Source organism: Ammospiza caudacuta, chromosome 12, assembly GCF_027887145.1.
Source record: "Ammospiza caudacuta isolate bAmmCau1 chromosome 12, bAmmCau1.pri, whole genome shotgun sequence".
NCBI lineage: Eukaryota > Metazoa > Chordata > Aves > Passeriformes > Passerellidae > Ammospiza > Ammospiza caudacuta.
Window position 1 is genome coordinate 11,280,394 of NC_080604.1, and position 18,130 is coordinate 11,298,523.

General features: G+C 41.0%; 1 protein-coding gene across 4 annotated transcripts in view; it reads right to left on the reverse strand.

The window, feature by feature from the left end:
- The window catches only part of EEFSEC (eukaryotic elongation factor, selenocysteine-tRNA specific), a 121,261-nt gene that overhangs the window by 36,595 nt on the left and 66,536 nt on the right, over positions 1–18,130 (reverse strand). For all 4 annotated transcript variants that reach the window (XM_058812964.1, XM_058812966.1, XM_058812965.1 and 1 more), the window contains one exon: positions 4,077–4,233. In XM_058812964.1, the coding sequence (XP_058668947.1) occupies positions 4,077–4,233 (157 nt within the window). The remainder of the gene's footprint in view (positions 1–4,076; positions 4,234–18,130) is intronic.

Consider the following 18,130-nt stretch of genomic DNA (forward strand, 5'->3'; position numbering starts at 1 on the left):
TGTCTAAAGCCAATCTTTTAGAAGATATCAAGACACACAGCAACAGCTCATGATTTTGCAAACCAAGCACAGTTTTACAGGGTCAGTTCTTGGGTGAGAGACAGTTAAACAAAATCCACAATTAGCACTAGGTTATTCAAATGATTTGCTGAACTTTCCTCTCAATGTCTTATCAACTGGCACAACATTCCTTGGTGCAAGGTATGTTGAAATAAGCATTTTCCAAAGACTGCCATTGTTAGCTTTTATCTTCTTTAGAACAAGACACTCAAGCATACAGTCCTTGCCTCCCCAAACTTGTTCTTGAACAATATTTCTCACTCATTTGCCCTGTACAGTGTTCCATTTACAACTAAAACAGCGGCCACACATCACCCACCTCAGCAAGCAGAGGCCCATCAGTAGCTGGCTCCCTCATCCACACAAAGCAGATCTTTAAAAACAGTGTAGTTTAAATTGCCTTTCAAACCCCGTTTGCTTTTTAAGCAGCTTGTTAAACTACACAAAACTCTCTTGTGAGTTTAGAGATTATGTTCCCCTTTTTATGCATTTGATCATGCAACCAGTCTGGAAAGGAAGCGTCATCCTGTCAATTAACAGGCCTTGAAACTTTGCCTTCAGTTAAAGCACAAACAGCTCCACAACTGAGCCCTACAGAACAGCAGATCTGCCAGCAAATACTTTTTTTTTTCCTTTTAGATGCTGTTGCAAACATTCTAGAAAGGTTATACCTTGTCATTCAAGCAGTAAAAGTATGCCTGGACAAAAAATCAGAAGTGAGCTGAAAAATAAATTGTACTTCCACCCACCACCCTACTGCCTGCCTGTTTTACCCTGCACTAGCAAACATCCAGGCAAACTACACAAAAATATTGTCAAACTGGAATACATCTTCATCTGCAAATATGATCTGGCAGTGCAAGAAATCTCTGCTAAATAACATCTTTCAATAGTCAAGTTACACTTTATTTCCTGTTATTAAGCTTTGCTTCCACCTCCTTGGACCACCCTAAGGGATTCTTCTCCATTATGTTCTTCAAAATACTTGTGGATAATAATATCTCCCACTTAGACATCGTTTAGCCAAGTTTCATGCATTTCTTTTCATCTTCTTTCCCTCGTAAATCAATCCCTTCAGCCTCTCCAGCATTCTTGCTGCTCTTCCCTGAACTTTTTCCAAAGTACTGACATCTTTCAGCAACTGAGGAACTTCCAATTGCATGCTGTACTCTAGATGTGCTTTTTGTACTCTAAAGAGAGATAATTATGTCTTTTCAAGAAATATTAATGCTCTAAGCCTGGAATAAATCTAAATCAGGAATTTCATTACTTTGGGGTTTTTTTTCCAGAATGGACAATAGTTATCCCTGTTTCACAAAGCAGAAGAGCAGAGAGAAGTATCTGACTCATTGCTGCACACAAGCAGTGCCAGAGTAAGAAACAGATCCACATTCTGCCATTCCCAGCTGAGTTCTGTCAAGTGTCAGCCCACAGATGACACAAGACAAAGTTCCCAGGATGATCCATAGCAAACACAAGCCATTTCCCAAGGGAGCATGGAAGAACATTTGGGGAGCCCAACACTTGCCCATGTGAGAGGTGTTTGCACCAGTGGGACCATGCAGCACCCTAAGATGTGCCATGGTCTATTATCACCTTTAGTAGTCAGAACACAAATCTCTGATGGATCTCTTTGAATTTTACTGCCATGGAGAGGTTTGTTTCTAGAACCAGGTCAACTAGCTGAACAAACCAACTCAATTCTAGGGTTGACTGGTTTTAAATATGAGAGGACTGATGACTGCCAGGCTGAGGCAGTACAAGGCAGTTTTCAACCTGGAAACTTCCCTCCTTTCCTTCCCTCCCACACCTTGATGCATTTCTGAAGGAATCACAGAAAAATAACTTTAGAAAAATTTAAAAAAAGGTCTACCCCAAAAAATATGAAAGAGACTGCATGAGAGGAGACAAGGATGAAAGATGAGGTGGGGGTGAGGGAGAGAGAAGTCTGACCAGTTAAGTTAAAAAAAAAACCAACCAACTCACAAACAGGGTGCAGACAAAGCAACACTGATCTAACAAAGGAATGTGAACTGCAGTTGACTCAAGCAGTATCACAGCAATTGCCCTCCCCCTACACACAAATCTCTGGAACTCCTAAAGAGACATGTTTTTAGACTGTTTCAAATTCTGTGCTTCTTTTCCTTGATACCCTCAACCTGACTTAACTTACTGCCTTTTCTTTCCAGACAACAAGAGCACCCAAGTTTGACCCAGACTAAAGCAAAGCAAACTAAGTTGTATTATTCTGCCTACTTTAGAGAGGTATTAAATTCTAGCATTCTGCCACATATTCTTCTCATTGAAAGAATAAACCATAAAGGGTCCTCTGTTTCAAGGTCTGCTGTTGAACATCTGATGAGTGTAACCAAGATTAGATAATGAACACCTTGGTGAAAGGTATCACTTCTTCCCACCAGCTTAATGGACAGAGCAAAATGCCATTATCTAAATCTATATATAATTTTCTTAATGTAACTGCTGGTTCACAATTACAGTTCCTGCTTAAATCCACAAGGGTGCCAGAGACTCCTTATAAGGCTTCTCTCTGTCCCAGGAAGAACCATTTCCTCCATACAAATAAGTAGAAATGGCAATGTAAATGCCCTCCTCCTGTTCTTTTTGTTCATCAGATCTTTCCCTCTGGGAGAGAAAAGTTACCAAGAACATTACAGAACTGCATTTTTAAGCAAGACACCATCTTGATTTTCAGCTTTCTAGCTCTAAGGTAATCTATGCATCATTTCATCACCTACCTAAAGGCACCTCAGTGAATCCCTACAATCGTTTCTATACCAGAAAACTGAAAGTAAACACAAATCTGCTGCAAACTTTTTCTTTAAATGTGAAGCATGCTTGCTAATTAGGCTCTCAGACCTATTTGCAAAATCTAGCATTTGATTATAAAACTAGAAGTACAGCTAGGATAGAACACATGAGATATTTTATATAGTCACAAATTCTTATTCTGTGACAGGAAGAAGAAAAGAAACTTGCAGAGGGTCAAAATTAGAGCAGTTGCATCCCACTCTAAATTGAAAGGAAAGATAGTCCATCTTCTGCAAGGAATCAGGAAACTTCACCCTTCTCTGAAGATCAATGGCTATGTTGAATGTTTGCTGCCATAGAATATTGTAATTTCTTTTCTCCACTTGTTCAACAGAAGCAATCTTGCTCATCTCCCTGAGAGGGTGGGGGATTAACTAGTGACAAATGGGCTGAAGACAAAACAGAAATACAAAAGTACTGCCTGGTATCCTTACAAATCTTATCCTGCAATCTGAGTTAAATGCAACACCAATTACCGCCTTTTGAAAAGGCTCAGAACTACTCTCCTGCCTTAAAAGGAGGAAAAAAGCCCCCAATAAATGACACTTATAAACTCTAGCACCCATAATTTCCTATGCTCTAACCTAAGGAGGCATAAATCCTTCCTGCAATTCACCAACAACGAAAAATACAGTCACATATAATATTATAAAACCAGGAGACAGGAGCAACAAAAAAACTCTCAAGATGTCCAAAACCCCATTTATCAAGCAGGTTTTGCTTGAAGGCAAGTTAGGTAATAACATGCAGAACAGAGCAAATTTAAGGAACTTGCATCCAATATACTATATTTAATAAGCAGCCACAGGTAAAAATGATTGCAGGTTTGCTTTCTTTTATTTGTTCCGAAGGGCTCTGGTGCAAATCATACATAAAGAGAGGAGAGATTACCACAAACCTCTCTGGGCACAGCATGATTTCTGTGTTAGTGCCACTTAGCAAAAAGGCATTTTGAGACCTGAGTTTGTTGACACAGGGGAGGTGGCTTCAGGCCATTCAGTCTCACACTGTAAGTCACAGCCACCATCATGTAATTGGAAGAGGTACAGGTCCCACCAGATCACTGCTCCAACTGGGTGTGAGCTCATTCAAAACTTCAGGAGATCACTGGTAGCACTTCACCTTGCAATATGGAAAGTTCCTCCACACTGGACATAGATTGTTATTAGTTAACTGCTAACACCTACCTGGAATTCGGATTTTGAATTTACCACTTTGTCCAAAACCACCATCTATTATTCCATCTTCTCCTGTAGAGAGTTTCACCTTCAGACCCACAAAAATCTGGATGTTTGTTTCCTTTTTAAACAATGAACGACCAATCACACTGTAATCGTCCATCACCTGCAAACAAAAATAAGGATTCATAAATCCACAAGCTAAAGTGACAAGAAATCGTCCATGTTATGTGCCAAGTTTGGCAACTTCTACGACTCCACCTTTCACAAACCATTTCCCCCAAATGAGCAAAACTCTGTGTGAGTCATCTAAATTGCTGAGTTTAAGGCAATTTGTGTCTAAAACCATAGATTTTATGAGCTAACACATTTCTACCTCCCTTATCAAACTATAAGAAAAATAAAACCTACATCAGAACATGGTGTAAAGATTAGTTAATTAAAATATTTTTTCTGCGTTGAAACCTTTCCATAAAAGTCACTGAAGTACCTATGCTGACAAAAAGTTTATTCCATTATTTATTCTACAGCTAAGCACATTATCACCTACATAACCATTCTTTCTCTTAGCTCCAGACCTGCACTCCAACAGCGACACTTCCAAAGAAATGACACAGCTTCTAAACAGAGCCTTTTAAATACTCACCTTTACATACATATTGATTTGTTAAACCAAAAGCCTTATGACCACTGTATCCAATTTTAATTTCAAGGTTTGTAACCCAGTGGGAAGAACCATTCCAAGTTGAATTGTTAATTAAGCTATCAGGAACAAGAGGCAGTGAGGTTGGTGGGTAAGGCAAGATAAACAACCCTCCCTCAGGCATTACAAAGTATAAGGTGCAGTCAAGTGAGCCTAATCCTGTAGGTGTGAATATCCTTGTACACCCACTGCCTGCAGTTACTCTACCTTGTAGATGCAGAAAGAACATTTATTTATCAGAATAAATATGGGGATATTACTTCAATCTTTCCAAGATTATCTTATGTGGTAAAAGTTGCAGCTCTTCTTCACATCTCAGGAATCATTTTTAGCTATACTTAAGGGTTGCAAAGACCAAAGTGACTTAGAACAGTAAAGAATTGCAATCAGTTCTGAACACTCCCCTTAATTCAGTTTAATTGAACTCAAAATATTGATGACTCAAAATATTGCTGGTTTATTAAGCAGCTGTCCTTCCCTGAAGCCTCCTCCATAAACTATAATGCGTATAAGGACTCAAATTCCTAGAATTGTTATTATTTTGTTACATATATATGCCTCCATTTTAATGCCAGTCTCAGTATGGTAGTAAACCTAGCATCAGAAATTTCATTTTTGTTTTATTTTAAACAGAACTTACTTGCTCAGCTATAAACAGTCCTGAAAGGACTGTGCAGTATTAGAGAGCACTGGCAGGACCTTTCCCTGTCCCAGACCAAGTGCAGGATGAGGAATATCCACAGCCCTTCTTGCTTCTGTCACGTGGAGATGACAGCAGGACAGGCAGCTCTGCTCTGGGCTGGGTGCAGCAGGAACACTCAGATGCTTCAACAGCACTCACTGCCCAAACTCCTCATCTTTCCCCAAAAGGACACATTTTTGCCTTTTTGTTGTGTCTGTCCTCTCCCACTGCTTCAAAACAGCTTGTGAACCAATGATGGCAGTATCACTGCTCAGCAACATTCTGGCTTAAATGCAAAACTGAATAATGTCTTTTCCTAGAGCCCCTGATAATAGGTGGAGGTTGAGAGGGGAGATAAGCTTTCAGGCACACTTGCCTTTCTTTGCCTAGCCTAGAAGAAAAAGAAGCTGTTAATTCCAACCTGAGGAAGAACTTACATTCTCAAAAGCTATTTTTTTTTTCCTGTTACAGTGGCTGGAGAAATTAAAATGTTACTTCATCCTATAAATCTTTTATTCCTAAAACAAGAATTTCAAAACTGTTCATCCCTCTTGTCCACTGCTGGCTAGTGTTTCTTTCCCCTGTGTTTGAAATACAGATGGTACAATAAGCTCCAGGGATGATCTCTAATATATCTATTATTTTTGCAGTTATCCCTCAAATGGCACAGGAAGCCAAGTTAAAAGGCCAACATCTTTCTAAACATCTTTTATTTTTGCAAGAGCACTTCAAAGTTATCTTTAACTTAATTTAAAATGGAATTATGGGATGAGCAATCATACTAGGCTAGCATGGCTCAGTTTAGAGCCTCACCAGCAAGGCTGTCAGAAACTCCAGTGACTTCTGTGAGCGAGTGTTACAGGCATCAAGTGCCTTAGAGTAAACCAGCAATGATAACCTTTAAAAAAACCTTTAAAAAATAGAGTATTAAAACATTTAAAAAATTGAGTATTAGAACAGAAACTCTATCAGCATTCAGTTATGCCACACTCACTTAAAACCTTTGAATTAAAAAACCCTTATCTTTTATAAAGAAAGGTGCTTTTTAGGGTCTTGCCCTTGTACATTCAGTTTAGGAGAGTAACCAAGGACTCCAGCTGCACTGTTCTTTTCACTCCAATGGTCACAGAATCACTGGGTTGGAAGAGACCTCTAAGACTGAGTCCAACCAAGCCCTAACACCTCAACTAAACCATGGCACCAAGTGCCACATCCAGTCCTTTTTTAAACACATCCAGGGATGGTGACTCTACCACCTCCCTGGGCAGACCATTCCAGTACTTTATCACCCTTTCTGTAAAAAACTTTTCCCTAATATCCAGCCTATATTTCCCTTGGTGCAGCTTAAGAAAGCTGTGTTCTCTCATTCTGTCAGTTGCTGCCTGGAGACAGAGATCAACCCCCAGCTGACTACAGCCCCCTTTCAGGGAGTTGTACAGAGTGATAAGGTCACATCTGAGTCTCCTTTTGTCCAGGCTGAACACCCCCAGCTCCCTCAGTGGTTCCTCACAGGGTTTGTGTTCCCAGCTCCTCTCCAGCCTCGTTCCCTCCTCTGGACGCGCTCCAGCATCCCAAGGTCCTTCCCAATCTGAGGGGCCAGAACAAGGCGCAGCCTCACCAGTGCCAAGTACAGGGGCAGAACGACCTCCCTGCTCCTGCTGGTCACACAGTTCCTGGCACAGGCCAGGATGGCCTTCTTGGCCAGCAGGGCACATGCTGGCTCATGGTCACTCAGCTGTTGATCAGTACTCCCAGGTTCTTTTCTGCCTGGGCACTGTCCAGCCACACCATCCCCAGCCTGTAACACTGCAGGGGTTATTGATTATTTTGTGGCCAAAATGCAGGACTCGGCACTTGGACTTATTAAACTTCATCTTATTGGACTCTGCCCATCCATCCAACCATTCCAGGTCTCACTGCAGAGCCCTCCTACTTTCCAACAGATGGACACACGCTCCCAGCCTAGTGTCATCTGCAAATTTACCAATGAAAGACTCAGTCCCCTCATCCATGTCATCAATGAAAACATTAAACAGAACTGGCCCCAGCACAGATCCCTGAGGGGCTGTGGTCCCTGTAGTCCCTGGCTGCCAGCTGGATGCAGCATCGTTCACCACCACTCTCTAGGCTCGGCCATCCAGCCAGTTATTAACCCAACTTGTTTAAAAAAAACCCCTTCCTTTAACCAATGAATACATTCTGTAGGTATCACCACGATTCCTTGGGCATCTCTACAGGCCATTAGAAACAAAACCACTTTAGTGGTGCTGAGATAATAAGTGATCAGTGACTTGCCTGACTGGCTGTTTGGAATAAAACCTCTATGACCCAAAGTATCTGTCTCACACACTAAATACTACACACCCCATCCTGTGCCATTCTTGCCCTCCTGTGAGCCTATCACCAATTTATCCCTGACAAAGACAAAATAACTAGAGTGCCTGTCCTAACAGGAACTAAGATAACTGGATCAGTCTTTGCATTAAAATAAATGAGTGTAGCAGAGAATTGCTATGAAGGAAAGCTCATTTTCTCAACTTTAAGATTGCATTAGAAAATAATAAAAGAAAAAGAAAAATTATATTTTTGGTTTAGCTTTGCTTTGTAAAAAGGGAATGAAACGCATGTTGTTCTCTCTAACTGAAACTCAACACTTCCAATTACTTTACCAGCAATTTACCTCCAATCGCGGGATTTTAAGTTAATCCCCTTTGAGTTCTCAGAACATCTACAATGGCAATCACTTTGCCTATTAGCTGAACAGCCTTTCGGGAGAGCTTTCTGCTTTTCTCTCAAACACTCTTTCTTTTGGTATAAAATATTATGAACTTACAAAGCCAAATGCCACAAAGACAGTAAGGGATCCGCAGTCTGCTCTGAAGCAGCAGCAAGGGGCCTAGCAATGAGGGCAGACTAATTTTATTAACTTCAGGGAAACTTCAAAAAGCTTTAGGGCTTTAATGCCAGACAGAGACGACCCCAAAAGTCAGTTTAAGTGCTGCATAAACAAAGGATTAGGGCAAGAAAAAGCTGAAGGCTCCTTGCATTTCTTGTTTATATTGTCATATGACCTAGTAGGAGTGGGAGAGGGCTGCCTCTCTGACTTTAATCCCCCATGGTGTACAGTGGCGTTTCAGTTCACTGACCTACATTACAATAATATTTTTTTAAATTTATGGGCAGAGGTGCAGTATCAAACTCACTTAAGGACGTTTAAAAAAGAAAAGGGGCAAGACGGGAAAAATACCCAGAAGAGAAATTTTCTGGCTGGTATAGCCTCCCCCTCTCACTTAGGTTAGATCAGCAGCTTAGAAAAGGATTTCAAGTTCAAAGGGAATGTCTCTGTTACTCTTGTTTTATGGCTTAGACCAGAGGACACAATAGCACTGAGTTTATGAAATATCCCTTCCCACTTGGCTTTTGTGTTTGCACAAAAAAAAGTAAACAGTGCTTTATAACTGTAGGTGAAGTATGTGCATCTCTGGCACATAACCCTTGTGCTGAAAGCAAGAAGTTAGCATAAAAAATAACCAACTTGCACTCCTCATCTCTTCAGTACTTACCCTGCCTTAGACTCTTTGCAGAACCACAGTTCATGTTATGTGTTGGAATTCAGTACAAACCATAGTATTAATTCCAAGGAAAAAAACCTCCAGGATGTCCCTTTGAGCAGGACAGCAAGTTCCACTGTCCAGCCTGTTAAACAACCCTCCTTTTTAGGACAATTCAAAAATGATTGTCACCTGAACACCCTCTTAAACAATCCATCACACATATTTTGAGAGCAAATAACTCTCATCTCTTAATGTATTTGTAAGGAAAAAAAAGTGGATCAGAACAGAAACACACGAGGAAACAAAGTGGTGCCAGTATGAGAAGGAAATAAGGAAAGGCTAAGACAAAGTAAAAGCACTGAATATTAAATACTAGAAAAGATACTGAGAGAGAGAAGGAATAACCTTTTCTGATTTAATAAAAAGTTACATGGGTTTAAAAAGAAATTCTTTTAAAGGCCTAAGAATTATTCTGAGCAAACTCATAAAAGGTTAATTGGAACTAAAGCAGAAAAACAGGAGAGAAAAAAGAACAAAAAGAACCTGTGACTAATACTGAAAATACAAAGCATTTTTATTACTTTTTTGTACGTCAGAAAAAGTACACTTGAGACATCTTCATCATGATCAGTGACAGCTCATTTATTTCTAGAAAACAGTTTCAAGCACTTTCTACTTCTGTGTCAGAAATGGGAATATTTTTGAGCCTGCAAATTCCTGTTCTCTTTTAAAACAAGGTTTCATGCATTGGGAAAATGATGGTACATGAGGCCTCAAAAAGGGTGAAGGAGAAAGGAACTGAGAGGATTGCACCAATGACCAAGTTTCCAGCTTTTTTGATTCTACAAAAACTTCTAGCTTATAACTGGTTACTGAGAACTAGCTGAACAACATGGGACAAAGAATTATTTGGTCAGTCACAGCTTTTCCTCAAGACCTTAATTACAGCAGCATAAAGACTTTTCTTTCTGCAATTTCCTCTAGCACTAGCAGCCTTCAGCTTCACATCCCATTACTGCTGTTGTAATGGAAGCCATCACATTAACTTCTCCACATATCCATTAACTTGGTTTTCAGATGTTTGTCCCATCTCTCACCAGCCTGTTTCTTATATCCAAAAAACATTTTCTTTTCTCTCCCTTTCTGAGTAAAGGGACAATTGGGAACATTTAACAAGCCCGTAAAATGCCCTTCTCTTTGCTGAGCATTGTGCCACCAGTAGAGCCTGGTAAAACCTTGCATGGCAGCAAAAAACCAAGAGTGCTGAGTACTGAATGAGCACAATGAGTGAGAGGTGCACAACCAGACTGCTCTAGATTCTAAAAGCTCTACACCTCCCTAACAGCATCCTCCAGGCACGTACAGGGTTTCAACAGGGCACTGTTCATTCATTAAGCACCTTCATCGTGCAAGATTCCTTCATCTCTGCTTAAAGCTTAGCAGGGTTGAATCCCAAAATAAACACTGAATTCCTGACATGGTCTGAATGAAAACATTAGTTTTACCAAGTGAGAAGCAACTGGTTCATGTCATGATTTCATTTTTTATTAATCTATGCTGCATTCCCATTATGTGGAAAAAGCAACACTAACAGATATGGGAATGTGGAGGCTCAAGATTGTTACTACATCCTACACCATCCATCTCCAGAGCAGCCAGCCCTGGCCTGCTACACAGATTAAAAACCCTGTGATCCTTACTATCCAAGGATAAAAACCAAACCACAAGCTGTTCTCTAGGCAAGATGGTATGTACAGGTCTTGACCTGGCTCTGTAAGCATGACACAAAGAGGAATGCCAAGCTGAAGATGTCTCCTCTTCCTGGAGGAGGTTCTGAGCAGCCAGGAGGGTTGCTGGTGGTACTTATATGACTTAAAAGCACACAGGCAATTTCTTAACTATTTTAAAGTATTTTTAGCTGTGGTGATCTCAGGTCTTTAAATCCTAAACATGCAAAAGGAGACATCAGTGGGACATGGCAAGTTTCATTTTGTACAGTGCACCAAATGCTGGCATATAGCAAAAGGTCAGATATAGCCACACTAAGTTAAATTTCTAAAGGAAACTGCCCACAAATAGCTTGAGGAGGGCAGGGGGGAATGAAGAGCAGAGGCTTACAAAATTCTCACTGGAAGGAGGCAACAATGACAGGACAGGCCTGGAAAGAGCTGCCTGAAGCAACTGATGCTGAGGAAGAAGAGAGAACTGTCTCTGACAGACCTGCATTTCCCTCTCATGACATTCCAATGCCCTGAGTCTGTCCCCTCCCCTGAGCATCTCCAACTCCAGAGTCTGGATCTGCTGCCCAGAGCCACATCCTCCAGCAGGTAACAGCCTCCTTCTGCCCAGAGCCACCTCCTCCAGCAGGTAACAGCCTCCTTCTGCCCAGAGCCACCTCCCCAGCAGGTAACAGCCTCCTTCTGCCCAAAGCCACCTCCTCAGCAGGTAACAGCCTCCTTCTGCCCAGAGCCACCTCCTCAGCAGGTAACAGCCTCCTTCTGCCCAGAGCCACCTCCTCCAGCAGGTAACAGCCTCCTTCTGCCATTTGGCTGACAAGGTTTGTGCTACCAAGCCACACAAGCTGTGCTACACTGGATGTTTGCAACTGCAGCCCCAGTGAAGATGCACAGTACAGGGATGGCCAAGCTTCAGCAATATGGAGGTTTTATTTTACCTCATCTTTCGACTTTAAAAATACCTAGGAAATTAAATAACTTAGGTTTTATAGGAAAGTAAGTTGCAGAATTGGGCACTTAAGAAGTTAAGAAATGCCAGATGTCCATACAATCTTATCCCTGTTGCTCTTTGATATGCTCCATGATATAGTCTTAACATGACCACATCCAAAAAAATTTCAGAGGAACCTTGCCTTATTAAGTGCACAGGGGAGCAGAATTAATGTTGCATAAGCAACTGTAAATCTGGTATTTCCTAACTTTCAAGTTCTTGATTTTGCAACCCAAGCAACATTCTTAATTTATTTTTGTATCCAATAAATAAAACTGTGTATTGGTTGCCTTGCTGACAAACTGATTCCCCCACAGGTGACTGTTACACAACCTCAGAAAAATCAAGACCAGCTGTCCACACACTTGCAAGGCTCAAAAGCATGTCTGCATTTTAAATTTAATAATGTAAATAATAACCATAGGTGTTACTCAAACCTTGCAAAATTCTACTACCCAGTCACATGGAGTAAGCCATTTTTTGCTGGTGAGTGAACTTTTTTTCCTATGGGCAAGAAGGCAGATTCTGCAATTTACCTGGTACACTTTTATGACAAATTTATTGTACTGTGTTAATCCATATGCTGAGTTGGGAAATATCACCATCCTTTTCTCAGCACTGTTTAGCAGAAATGGTATTTCTGTTTAATGGGCAGTAAGCCCCCTCTTCTCCCTTCCCCCACTATGCTTCTCAAACTCTTTTACTGAAAAACTAAACAAGAGCCAATAAATAAATGCATCTTTTCCATTCCTCTTTAACAGTGCATTTTAACTAGTGAATGTGCTGTGCACTTTTATTCACCTGATTGCCTTCATCTCTGTATTATTACTGTATTTAGCATACCATCAGCAGCCAAGCAGAACCAAACAAACTCATGTTCAGACTTCAAAGCAGGAAAAATAGTAATTGTGGCGTCTGCATGTTTACAGTAGATGATGGAGTGACATCCACCACTTCTCCCAGCTGGAGTCACAGAGGGCTCTGCAGACAGCCCAGGTCGCTGCTTGTACATGCAGGCAGCACTCCATCAGATTTCAGAGTGGCCTTGTCACTCACAGGGTGCCCCTGTCAGTCTGCAAACCCCACCTCAGTCACCCAGAGAGCACCTGGTTGATGCAGTGTTTTATCTGCTATGCCCCTGGCACTGTCACTGTAGATGCAACATTAGCTCTAGTAAGACAATGAAACATCCTGTACCTAGAAGTAAGTTAGATGGAAGAGTCTAACTATCCAAGGTGGTAAATTTTAATTATCTTCATTCATAGCAGCATCATGCAATCACTCAACAGAAAATTTAAGGGACAGTGTTTCTGTCACATGTACTTTGAAAACAGTCTAAAGGCACAACTGTGAAACAAATTCTGCTATTATGGATAACTGCAAAGGATTAAGTGGAAAAAGTACCAGTGTTGTTTATAAATGATCCACTACTCAGGAATCTTTCCAGACAGGAATACTCTGGTACTCCTATACTAACCTACTGCCTCCCCGAGCAAAGGTATCCACCACTGAACTGGTCTCATCCCTTAAATGAATCACATCAGATGTTCCTGTTCATTCGTGGGCAAGTCCATTTCTCCTCCTTTGCACACTCCTTCAGCAGTGGGGTAAAGTGTGTGGCTGAGCTACAACAACCTGGCATGTGCTCAGTAACTAAAGGTGCTATTTCCACTCAAACATTGCTCATAGTTTTTAAAAACCCACCATTTTCAAAACTGCTGCTTTTGAAAATATCTAGTTCCCCAAGGACAGTCTGGGTCATTCCTGGTCATCTACAAATTTAATACCATTTTTTCACAGTTCCTGTAGTTGCTTACTGGCACTCATCTCCACAACATACTATCCTTCTTCTGAAAGGCCAGAAGGATCTGTGAAGTGATGGTGACAAAGACCTTCCCTTTGACCACTCAGGTAATCCACTTGCTCTGACAAAGCTCTTCCTTTCCTGCTGGAAGAAGAGGAAAGAACTCAACACTTTTAAGAGATGCTGAAAGATAAGCTTTCTCTCTTCCATTCCGGCTTCAGAAGAGATGCACTGATAAAGATCTTGGTAACTCACCCTGCTTTCACTTCTTGCTCTTGCAACAATGTGTTTCTCCCTGGGGACACTTAGACCACACCAATATGCAAACAATTAGTAACATACTGTTATTAAGCAACAGGCATCCCTAGAAATGAAGCATTCTGGCTACTTGATGGCCTCAGTCCCCAGGAGAATGAGTAAAATGAGCAAATTCACCATCCAGCAACCCACAACACCTGTGAACAAAGTGGGATGAACAAAACCAGGACATCATGCACCATGGTTACCACCAAGTAAAGCCCAAAGAGGACAGCAAATCATGAGAAAGATACATTAAAAACTTTGAAATAGAGGGAATTAATTCTTCTAACTGAAAAAGCATCTTTATAAAGGACAAGCCCACTATGATAGGAAAGCATTCTTCTACACTTAAAATGGGAACCCATTCCAGCCAGCACATTTATATTTTTCGCTACACAAGCCTGAAAGTGCAGAAGGTGCAGCTCACACTGCAAGACAGACTTTTCCTCCTCCTTTTGTTTCCGTCACAGAGCTTTGGATTTACGAGTGCCCGTGACAACAGGACACTGTGGCAACCATCCTAAGATAAATCCTACTCATGCAAACATTTTCAAAACAGGCAGAATATCTGAGTCATGCAGGAAAGCATGATGCACTCCTACAGTTCACCTTTCAGTTGAAACTCTCTGCACTCAACCTGTACGTTTGTGGAAGCCGAAGAGCAAATAATGTGACAAATATAAAGGATTTATTCCAGGAACTGAGTAAGTGCTTCATGAGTCAGACTGGAATGAACCTGCAAGGCTGCATAGAGGTTAAACTCAAAGAAGGTATTTCAGAGATGGTGTTAGGATTAATCAAGTCTTTTTGCCCACAGCACTGTGAAGAGCTGAACACTGTCTCTGGAAGCACAAGACCAAGGACAACAGCTGCTGCTTAGCTTTGTCATTTGTCTCCAGCTCCAGAACAGCTGACCTGCTCCACGGCAGCAAGCACTGCCAGCACTGAATGCCAAATAAGAGGGACAAAACCTCCCTCTCACTCATTTGCCCTTTTCCACCAAGATTCCCACATCACACTCCTTAGAGCTGCACTGGAGTTCACAATAGCACTCTCTTTTACCTTTTTATCAGTACAAGCCACTTGTTGCCAGCCTAGCTTTTTCCTATTGAAAGCACATTTGTCAGGCAGCCAAGGGTTTGCAAAAATAAAACACCCAGAGGGCGACAGTCTCTGCCTCCACACAACCACACCCGAAAGATGCTCCAGACATAAACTTCCTCCCACTGAAGCTCTCCCCTCTCTCAAGTCCCCTCTGCAACAGAAAGCTGGACTAACATTTCACACTATTTTTGAAACCATGAGGTTAAGCAAATATGAACCTCTACCACTTAGAACTCTTAGTCCAAATGAAACAGCATATTTAGATTTTCCTTAAAACTTACCATACTTACACATAAAAAACCCCTCGTGGTCTAAAGTGAAATAGAGCATTCTCACATTTTCATAACAGCTCAGAAAGATCAAATGGTATAATACCAAATAAAAACCATTACTGCAGTAGAATCATGCAACATTTTCATAACCAACATGCAATCCCAGCACCTCAATTTCATGGACTAAGCTGCACCTCAGACAACACTAACTTCTCATATAGTAATTTGTCATAGAGTGAAAAAAGTATCAGTATCAATATATATTGACAGTAATATATATTCCCCTTTATTCTGCTTCTCTTGCCAAAAAATCAGTAGTGGAGGCTCAAGTGGATAAACAAGGATGCACTGCAGACAGGTAAATACAAAGATTTTGATGAGCAACAGTAGTCAAGTGTGATTCTTTCTCTCACAGAGCTCCACTCAATCTTGGCATTAGAGAAGATACCAAAAGGGAAAAGTGAGCAGTAAAAGTGCAATGACAGGGTACTTGATTTTTTGTAGAACATTTTCCACCACTTCAGCAGATGAGAAAAAACAGGAAGCTCAGGCATGAAATTTCAGTAAACTGTACTCCTCAAAGACTGTTTGCTAGCTTAAGTATGATTTTTAAAAAAATACTGTGTAGTAAATGCCATAATTTTCCATGGATTTCATTTCTATGTGAAACAGGAAAAATGTCACCTTTTCTTGTAGAGACAAAAAATGTTGGAGAATTAATATTCTTGTTTTATTAAAAAAAAAATAAACCTTACAGTGCAGAAGTGTGCCACACACAAGGGGCACACAAGAAAAATACTGTGATGCTGAAACTTAATGAATTTACAGTTCTTACTATTCCATCAGTGCTCTGAAAGTAATCAGAATAGGAACAAAAAGCCAAACCATAAATGCCTGATTTCTCCTGGGTAAACTGGTAGTTAAACTGCAGGGAATTTATTTTAATTCCAGCAGCAAGCAGGGGGGCTTGGGAGACCCCTCATCAGATTAGCAGCAATATTTTATAAATGGGCACTATTGAATTCCCCTGCATCCCAGTTTTAAGCACGTTTCTATGGTGAACCTGAGGAGGGACCTTACATGGCCCTGCCTCTGTCTCTCCCAGCCTTTCAGGAAGCTGTGAAGCTAATTTTCCCCTGCAGTATTCTCTGAAGGAAAAAGTTCACTTCTTGTGAAGGTAACATGTATTTTTTAATTATTATTATTATTTTATGCCTCCCCAGGGAAGGTGAGGAGGGGGGAGCTTCCTTGCTCAACAGAGAAAGAAATTTTCCTGTATCAGTGCCAAGAACAGACACCCTAAATCCAGCGATCCTAATCTCCAGCCATCCATCAGCAGCAGGGTGGGACCAGCTGATTCAAGTTTTCTATTAGCTGGTGACTTTGTGTACTAAAATAAGTCTCTGTACCACCCAATTGTTCCTACTGCTGTGCTCTGCAAAGCACAGGCTCAGCCAGCAGCTCCCTCGGCCGTAAGCACTTCCCCAGCAGGGCCTTTAAACCTGGCACAATCCTCTTCCCACCAACCCTTCCAAGTCCCTGAGCACTCCTGGGGCTTCACACCATGAGCCTTTCCTGCAGTGTCTGCTCCATCATCCCTCCAGCATGCACCAGGGAAAATGCCAGCTCCAAGTACCTGCAGTATCTACCACAGGAGGCAGAATGTGGGTACAAACAATTGTCCCTTTACAGGACCAGTTAGTATCACACACACAGTGATCAAGGCACATATAGAGGGCACACTGTGGTACAAAGGCAGGATAAAATAATAAACCTCCCTGATCTACATTTTAAAAGGCACAGGAAGATAAAATAGTTCACTTACATAGCCTAATAAATTATTCTGTTGGTCAAATATTAAATAAAGCACGTTCACTGGTTTTTGTTTAGGCCAGAAAATAAAGTATGTGTAATTGATTAATGTTATTCCACTATTTACACAGTAAAATCTAGAGCAGAATATATAAACCAGCACACAGTTTGAACATAACACTAAATAAAAACAATTAAAATTATATGACCAGGGCTAACAGCAAACTGTCAACCCCAACAGACAACTCACACAGTTGGTACTCTGCAAGTTTTTAAGTGCCAAAGATCAGTGCCAGGCACTGAGAAGAAAAATAAAAATGTGAGACCAGTTCACCTCAGTGAGAGAAAGGCATCTGTCTCCATGGCTCACACAAATTTCCATTCCCATTGTAACTGTAAGCCAGCTCTCACTGGATCCTGGCAGCACAGGCCATGCACAAGTGCATCAATCTTGAGCCAAGATAAAGACAAAAGTTTCATGAGTTCAGAAAGCTCCTGAGTGCCAGAGGAATGACAGACACACATATTTGGTCTAGAGCTTCTCTGCAGCTTAGAGCCCAGAACACTTTGGACTCCTGGTTCTAATTCAGTGTCTCCATCAGCCAGAGAGAAAGGCAGCTGGACGTGTCAAACCAAGCAGACAACACACCTGCTATCAAAATTGGGAAGAGTGACTGCAGATTTTGGGTGTTTCAGATAACTCACATAAACAAAGGTAAAAATTCAGAAAGCTACAGACATCCCCCTCCTAACTACCTCCCTTTCTAGCAACACAACTGGCATTCAAAAAACCAACACAATGTCACAGGTCTGCCATTCCTTTGAAATAAAAGGCCTCCAAAATCAGAAGTGAAAATTCAAAGGAGAAAGTCATATTTTAAGAGCTAAAAATTCAATAGAAACCTCAGGAAAAAAGGGAAGAAATATGAATTAGCTATTTGATCAATTAATTTAGTGAGGCATTTCAAAGAACCTCACTAATCATGTCCTAGCAGGGATCTTCCTACTATTAAATTAGTAAAGCAGACAAACAATATTCAAGGAGTCTGCATTATATATGGCAAACACAGTATCATATGCCAAGTGTTTAGTCTCCTATAGCAAA